General features: G+C 33.5%; 1 protein-coding gene across 1 annotated transcript in view; it reads left to right on the forward strand.

Annotated features, from left to right (window-relative positions):
- LOC145670992 (S-adenosylmethionine-dependent nucleotide dehydratase RSAD2-like) overlaps positions 1–7,861 on the forward strand; it is a 112,424-nt gene extending 104,563 nt beyond the window's left edge. Inside the window, exon 6 of the mRNA XM_081739622.1 lies at positions 1,343–7,861. Coding sequence (XP_081595748.1) covers positions 1,343–1,507 — 165 coding nt within the window. The 3' untranslated portion in view covers positions 1,508–7,861. The remainder of the gene's footprint in view (positions 1–1,342) is intronic.
- The last annotated feature ends 523 nt before the right edge of the window (positions 7,862–8,384 follow it).

An 8,384-nucleotide genomic window follows, 5' to 3' on the forward strand; every position in this document is an offset into this window, starting at 1 on the left:
GCTGTGATAGCAATAATATATCAATACATTTACTTTGTGACAAGTTGTAGGCACACAAATCTATCTCCGTGCACCTGATCACTCGCAAAAATACAAAAACTTTGAAGCACGAGATACACCGTTCATCGGACAAATCCACTATGGCGTGGGCTTGGCTAGTTCATTTTGATCAACTCACTGTATGCTTGACAGGTGCCGCCTTAAGCAGGAAACAACGAAAACTGCTTTTGTCCGATACCACCCGCTGTCCGGTACCAGACGACTTTCCCCTACCATTTCATTGTTTGAGATCCACCAGCTATCCGCCGCCGTTCTGCTAATGGAGTGGTTCGAATTCTACCTTAAATTGTAGGCCCACGTCTCATTTAACCTCGGTGCTGAAAATGACACTTAACTCCAATCAATCAATCAAAATTCCTGAAATTAGTGTCCACCTAACAATGTCGGCGTCTTATCCTATCCTATAGGGCGTTACTATTTTTTAATATGTTCACATTGGTTGTGCTTTTCTGAAATCAGAACATTCTTTCAGAACCTGACAAAGTGCATTAAAAGTTTGAACATATCTGGTAGTCTTATGGGACGTCACTAACTTTATCCACAGCAAATTTCTAGACCCGAACTACCATAAAGTGATTTCTGATTATTCAATAATATTTTGTAATTTTTGTGGCCATAGAGTGAGAGTGAGGGGCGATCACTATGAAGAAAACAATACTCCCTTGTTCGTCTGAGTTACCTACAGAATCAGAAATCAAAATTTTATTGTCTTTAATAGTTCTTAAGTATTGTTTCGTGATTTCATTCAAGTAACGTCAACGCAAAAAAAAAAAAAAAAAAAAAAAAAAAAAATGAAGTGTGGTTTATATATAAGGTCCTGGGTTCGGTGCTTCCCGATTTTCGGCATCCATCCGCGTCGTGAGGCAGACTGGGGAGTCACGTGAATGAAAGACGTGACGGCCATTAGGTCTATAAAGCTCTGGATATACCGGTTAGCGATAGGGCGACGCAGCGCTCGACGTAGTTCAGCCAATCACTGACAGATGGCGTTGGAGTGGCTCAGGCCCTCAAATGTACTGTTATGCCAAAAGGTAATGGTTTGATTTTGGTTTATATATATAGATATATATATATATATATATATATATATATATATATATATATATATATATATATATAGATAGATAGATAGATATAGATATAGATATAGATATAGATATAGATATAGATATAGATATAGATATATAGATAGATAGATAGATAGATAGATAGATAGATAGATATATGGCAGAATGTGTATATGACTTCTAACTGCTGTATAATACAAACATTTCTGTTTCAGATGCGATTTCTCGATTGCCAAGATGGCGATAAGAAACCATCGAAATCAATTCTGGATGTTGGAGTCGAAGCAGCGATTGATAAAGCAGGATTTGACGAGAAAATGTTCCTGAAACGTGGTGGAGAATATAAATGGAGCAAAGCTGATATGAAGCTCGATTGGTAACAAGTGAAGCACAATTCATGTGATCTGTACTGCCTCATTTGCTTTACATTTTTGTTTTAAAGTCTTATTTTTATAACAGTTTTTTTTACAACAATTTTAAAGTAGTTTAGTAATGTTGATGCTATTGGTATTATAAATATCAATAGTAGGAGTTTAATTGTAGAAATTACAACAAAAGCCGAAGAAAAAATAGATAAGAATGATGAATGCTGTAAGGATTTTAAATAGTGTAATCCAAAGTTTATCAGGTGATTTCTTTAATGGAGAGTTTCTCAACTTGAAGCTCGCGAGAAGATTTTATTAGAAGAGATAACATAATTCGTATTTTATGGCGGAAACTATCTACGGATTTACTTTAGATGTCACATGGTATGTTTAATTCAAACTTCTTCATTAATCAACTCGTTTTATTATTATTATTATTATTATTATTATTATTATTATTATTATTATTATTATTATTATTATTATTATTATTATTATTTTTTCTAATTTCATTTGGGAGATAATTTCATTTGCTACATCATTCACATTGTTCGAAGTAAAGAAAAACAAGCTACTGTTTTTCAAAGCATACCAAAGATAGAAATGTAAAATGCAGGATATGTTCATCAACATTACTCGTGCATGTATAAAGTATGTTTTTCAATGTCAATATGCATTTCCCAGTGGTGCTACGGTTTCAGCCCTAAAATCCAACCAGGGTAGGTATAGTGAACATTACATAATGTCTCAGTGTGACTATGTGTACCCATATGTACGGAGTATTTCATGCAAACCTAAATACAGGGTGTCCAATATATAATGCAACCCGGAGTTTGGGATAGTAGAACTTTTGAACTGAAGAGATACACGAATAATGATCATACCAAAATGAAGCCTCGCTTGTTCATGCATATATTTTTAAACTAGGAAGCAACGATGTAAGTAAAAATTTTATCATGATAATTTCAAATTTTGTTTTTCATTGTTTTCAGGAATTGCATAATGTAGACAGATCCCTAACACACCTTTTGGTGCACTCAAACATCAGCAAAGTTACCAATTCAGAGTGTTAATTATGAAAACTTAGACTTCCCCCTTACAGAGGCCTCATCCAATTAATTATCGGTGGAAATGAAAAATTCTTTTTTTCTGCTCCATAGTTTCCAAGCTACTCCAACTAAACAAACTAAAAATTAACGACAGAACATCCATACGTATGAGTTATGGGTCAATTTACATGTTTTGCAAAAAAAAATTGATTTACACGTTCGGTTACATCTGGCAACACTGTGTAGTTCCTAGTGTACTTCAATCGTTGCTTCCTAGTTTAAAAATATATGCAAGAACAAGGCTTCATTTTGGTATAACCATTATTTGTGTATCACTTCAGATTCAAAAGTTCTACTATCCCAAACTCCGGGTTACATTGTATATTGGACACCCTGTATTATTGTATATCAGAAGCAAAGTATCCATTTGCGTTAAGGGAAGGAATCTTGTAAAAAAAAAAAAAAAAAAAAAAAAATCTAAATACTTGTTCCTTCAGAGTATATATTTTTGGTCATGGATAGTCTTTTTCAAAAAAAAAAATTCAGCAATACACCTTTTTTCATAATATATTTGAAGCATGGGGGTATACTAAACAGGCAAACCAATTATTGCAGACACAACTTGTTGCATGCCTGTAGTGACAGTTGTCTCTGAAAAAGAAGTACACAATCAAAAATACCTATACTTACCAAAAATTATTCACAATGAATAATTAAATATTTTGTAGGGTGAGACTGTTTAATTTTTTCCCGAGCATTACTTGAATAATTACGCGAATAGTAATATTTTTTTTAATTTGAATTTTTTTTTAATAACTCAACGTGCGAAGTCAGCAGGGGCCACATATGTTTTCTAGCTCCGGGCCTCAATTTGGGTTACAACACCATAAGACGTACCACCAAATTACAAGAGGAAACCTACAGGAGTTACCTGAATTATAGCATTACAAAAAATGTTTCTTTTGTTCCTTAGTTTTCAGTGTGTCATACGAATATTTACAGCAAGGATCCCTAGGCAGTTTCATTTCACAGCATTTTTGTGAAGATAACCACAATCTTCGAGGCTTCCTTGTTAGAATTTCCGTAGTAATTTCCTTTTATTTTTTACTGACTTTAATTTGGAATCTGTAATTTATTTACAAGGACAAAAAAAAAAAAAATATTCTCGTAATAAATTATAACACTTACTGTTCTAAGGCTTCTCTTTACTTTTTCTAAGTGTAACATTTCCATTTTTTTAAATAAGTTGTTTTATTCCACTTACAACTTTTTTCCAGAATGGAAAATCCCATCAACATGTCATAACTTTTACAGTACAACTGAAAATGTTATTCTGAGGAAGAGACGAGAGAAACCTTGAACCAGCATATGCTATAATTTATTATAAGAATGTAAAAGAAGAATGTTTTTCTTTCTTTAAATATTAAATATACAAAGAGCGTTCAATATGTTTTGCATAGATGGATATTGTTCGTTGTAATATGAATAATTTTTTGGTGAACATACTTTGATCCGTTGGCTACAACACAATGTCACTCAATGTAGCCTCCATCTGCTATGACGCATCTCATCCAACGCTCTTTCCATCCTTTGAATGCACTTCGACAAAATTCAGGTATCTGACTTTCACACAATTATTTTACACAAGAAATTAGGACCTTGTCACTGTGGAATGTTTTTTTCCTCACAAGTAGGCCTTCAGACGACCAAACAGGAAGAAATCCGAAGGAGCCGGGTCTGGATTATATGGAAGTTGAGGGACGACTTCCCATCTCATTTTCATGACTTTCTGCTGCGTCGTCATGGCTGTGTGAGGCTAGCCATTGTCATGATTGAGCTTACCTTGCAGCTCCGGTCTTTTGGTTTGGAGAGCACGTCGTACCTTATCCGGTGACAGACAGTAATGATCCTTCTAAATTGTGGAGTCAAGTTCCAATGTTGGATCCCATAAACCGGAAGCACTTGCTATGATTTGATGTGCCTGATTCATCACCCGTTTTGAACAGGAATCCCATACCAACCGTGGTCGGCTCCTGATGTCTAATGTCCATTGTAGTTTACCTATGAACAATAGGAAACAACACTTTATTACAATTTTGAAGCCAAAGGATCAAGGTATGTTCGTCTAAATTTCTACATCATATTGCAAGCAATAAAAATATTATGCCCATCTGTGCAAAACTTATTGAACATCCCTTGTACATCTTACAGCATTCATCAGTAAATCTCTAGTTTACTTTGGAAGATGTTTTATTTTAAAATAAGTTAATAAAGATAAATAACATTTGACCAAACTAATAAGGTTTGCTACTTTTTCGGTAATTTATAAAAGTTTTAATCAGACACATTGTATAATGATAATTATCATTAATATCGTTTTGGCCAAAGTTATGTTCTTAGTCATACCGTAGATAGAATACAGAGCATAAACTTAATGGCATTCTCACGTATATTTAGTTGTTAATCCAGTACCTGTACCAATCTAACAATTTGTTTGTGCCTTGCAAATAATAAGTACAGATATCGTATGTTGTGTAAATACCTATTAACAGTTGAAAATTATGTTCTCAGGAAGGATATACGTTTCTGTTAGTTATTAATACTTACCTGTGTTAATACTGTATAGCCAGAAAATAGATTCAACATTTTAGTGCTCAAATATTGTAAAGACCATATGGAAACTTAATTTGTATTTCATGGTATAACCGGAGATAAGGAATAGAAGAGGCACATAACCAAAACTTGTTTGTTTCTATATAAATTAAGTAACTTGGGGACAATACTTCCCTCACCTCCTTGTATCTCCGTCTTAGATTTGCGGTAAGTTACTTAATTTACGAGCTCATTCGCATATATTATTAGTTAGGTGTAGTGGTGTCGCAAGGTACTTTTAGGGGAACTTCAGCCGTAGCAATGATTACAATTATGGCTTCTACAATTCAATGGGGAGTATTAGCATCAACCAAAAGTGACGAGTATTCGTAGGCATTGAGTGATACAAATGTAAAACAAAAGAACTTTCTGCTTTATTATTTTATTCTTATTATTTTAAAAACGAATTTTGTGAACTGAAAATCATAAGATAAATTTATAGATTTTTCAACATTTAGCCTTCAAATGGAAATAGTTACTATTGTAGTAGCTATAAAATAATAATAGCATACCACAATAATAATAATAGTACACTGACTAGAACCGGAAGTAGAAGCCACGCCCCCCTCCAGAATAAATTTCTAGTAGCACCACTGATTAGGAATTCTTAAGCATTGTAAGTTCTTTAATGTAACTTTTTATAAGACGTTATTTTGCTTAGAAATTCTTTATTCTAAAAATAGTTCAAAGAATTATTTTTAGTAGTATGCTTTAAGTTGTATGGTTTCTGTGAGTTTTATTATGTTAGATTTGCTAGCTTATTTTTGTTACACAAAATATTATAATTTTGATGTATTTCATACATTACTTCCTCATTTAGTTAATTCATTGTCATTATTCGTGTATCTTTTACAGTTATAATATAGGGTTAGCATAAATGATTAATTCGTTTTGAAAAGGCTATATTTTCGAAAGTATTACACGTACACATATGGAAGATATATGAAAAAAAAAAAAAAGAAAAAACAAACTCACTAAGTTTGTATTGTGTGGCAGCACGAGTCCATTATCTTTCCGATCGGATATGGCAGTGTGGCAGTATGAGGTTAGTACCTGTCGAAAATGGAAGGAAAGCAAGAAAAAAAAAAGTCATCTGGGTGTGTGTCGTGTCACCAAAGAGGCACATATTGGTGAACATTTATAGAGGGTGTATAAACTTGGTGAGTTAGTACTTCTTTTCATTTATCTTTCATGTTTGTACGTGTAACACTTTGGAAAAAAATAGCATTTTCAAAATAAATGAATCATTTATGCTAGCTCTGTATATCGTAAATGTGAACTGTTTTACTGACATTAACTGTGAGCAAGTTGAAGTACAAAGCGTAGTTTTTATTAAATACAAGTTAACAGTAGTTGTAGAATGTTAGGTTACATGAAGTATCTAATAAATCTTTTTTTTTTTTATGTGGTCACTGTTTTGTTATGTCATTTCTAGATCGACAGGAGAACTCTTAAGTTTTAAACTTGCTGAAATGAAATGAAATCTTTGAGTTTTACGTCCCGCGGTTATGCCGGTTAGGCTAAAGGAGACGGTGTTGATGAGAGATGAGTGAAATGGTGGAATGAAGAAAGTGGGAGGAAACGGGAGAACCCCGAGAAAACCCACGAGCACGGTGTTTGTCCACCACAAAGTTCACTTGGCGGGGGCTGGGATCGAACCCGGGACCCCAAGTACCAGAGGTGAACGCTCTACCACTGAGCCACATTAAACTTGCTGAACAGCAATAACAATTATTTAGTAATACTAATGGCAATAATAATTACATCATACAAGAAGGCAACCCTCACTTTAGCAAACATCTTGGCATTTGAAGGCGGCGCTCCAAGTTCCCTTTAAATGCTGCTAGCAAAGAAGAGGCCAGCGGTATTGCCTTTTTTTTTTTTTTTTTTTTTTTTTTTTGTACATATCCACGTCTATCGCCTGTCACCTGATCACGCTGTACTTTGTCAGCTTAGCCATAGCCACACCCCTTTACCACTTGGCAACGTCGCGCCATAGCTTGCATGTTATACGTTTAGCTGAAATGCCAAGATGTTTGTCACAGGCTTTAGTCGAAACATTTCGTTCGATATACATTTCTGATGACGTCAATGGGTAGGTGTCTTTTTAAGTTCATAAACATATATTTTCATACGGGGCATTATTAAGTCATTTTTTAAAGTATATGATCTTTATGATACGATATATCTGAAGATGATATCAAGTATTTTTTTTTTTTTAAAGTTCATGTTAGAAGTTCATAATTTAGTTAAAAGTAGTTTATAGAATTATTTTTAGTGGTACTCTTTTTCTGAGAGTTATATTACCCTAGTTTGCTAGCTTGTTTTTGTTATATACGAAAAATATCATTTGATATTCATACATCACGTTCTGTCTCGTACTTTAAACATTGCCAGTGTTATGGTATTTTTTGAATTCACAATATACTGTAAATGATTTTTTTTTTTCTACTGTCATTAATTTTGAGAGAGTGTAAGTATAAAACACGATTTTTATGACATACACGTTACCAGTAGTAGTACTTAGATGTCAGATGTCTAATTTAGAAGTATTCCATTAAATATGTGATACCAGTTACCTGTAGTAAATGTACAAGTTTTACATTAGATGAAGTAGTCAAAGTAGGTATGAAATGTACAATTACATAAAGTATCCAATAAATATTTTTTTTCATGTGATTACTTGTATGTTTTTTCCTTTAACGTTTTTTGATATTTTGGGAAAAGAAAAGAACAGTTCAAGAGCTATATTACGCCGTACGCATTACAAGAGTTTAATTAACCTTGCAATACAGATTTCTTTTAATCTTTGCGGTCCAAAAATATCTGGCAGGTGTGCTGATGGTTTTACACACGTTTTAAACATATTTCAATTGGTGGTTTTGCAAAAATATTCATAAAATAAATTCCTGGTAATGTAACTGCAAGACATATGAAATTGCAAATATCAAGCAATGCAATATGCTGATTTCGAGTCTAAAGACACTTGGTCGGTAATTGTTTTCGTTCTCGAGATACAATGGAAGCGCAACAAAATAGATCTCTGGTAATACCGCTGAAATACATATCATGGTATTGAAACAGACTGAGTAATTCGAGAGTGCTAATTCCGAATTTGAAGACCTCTATAGATAGGTCTCTTCGTTCTCGAGACACATGACGTTACAAATATCGTAAAGATTGTCAAAGGG

This window comes from Thermobia domestica, chromosome 15, assembly GCF_964235325.1.
Source record: "Thermobia domestica chromosome 15, izTheDome1.hap1.1, whole genome shotgun sequence".
Lineage (NCBI taxonomy): Eukaryota > Metazoa > Arthropoda > Insecta > Zygentoma > Lepismatidae > Thermobia > Thermobia domestica.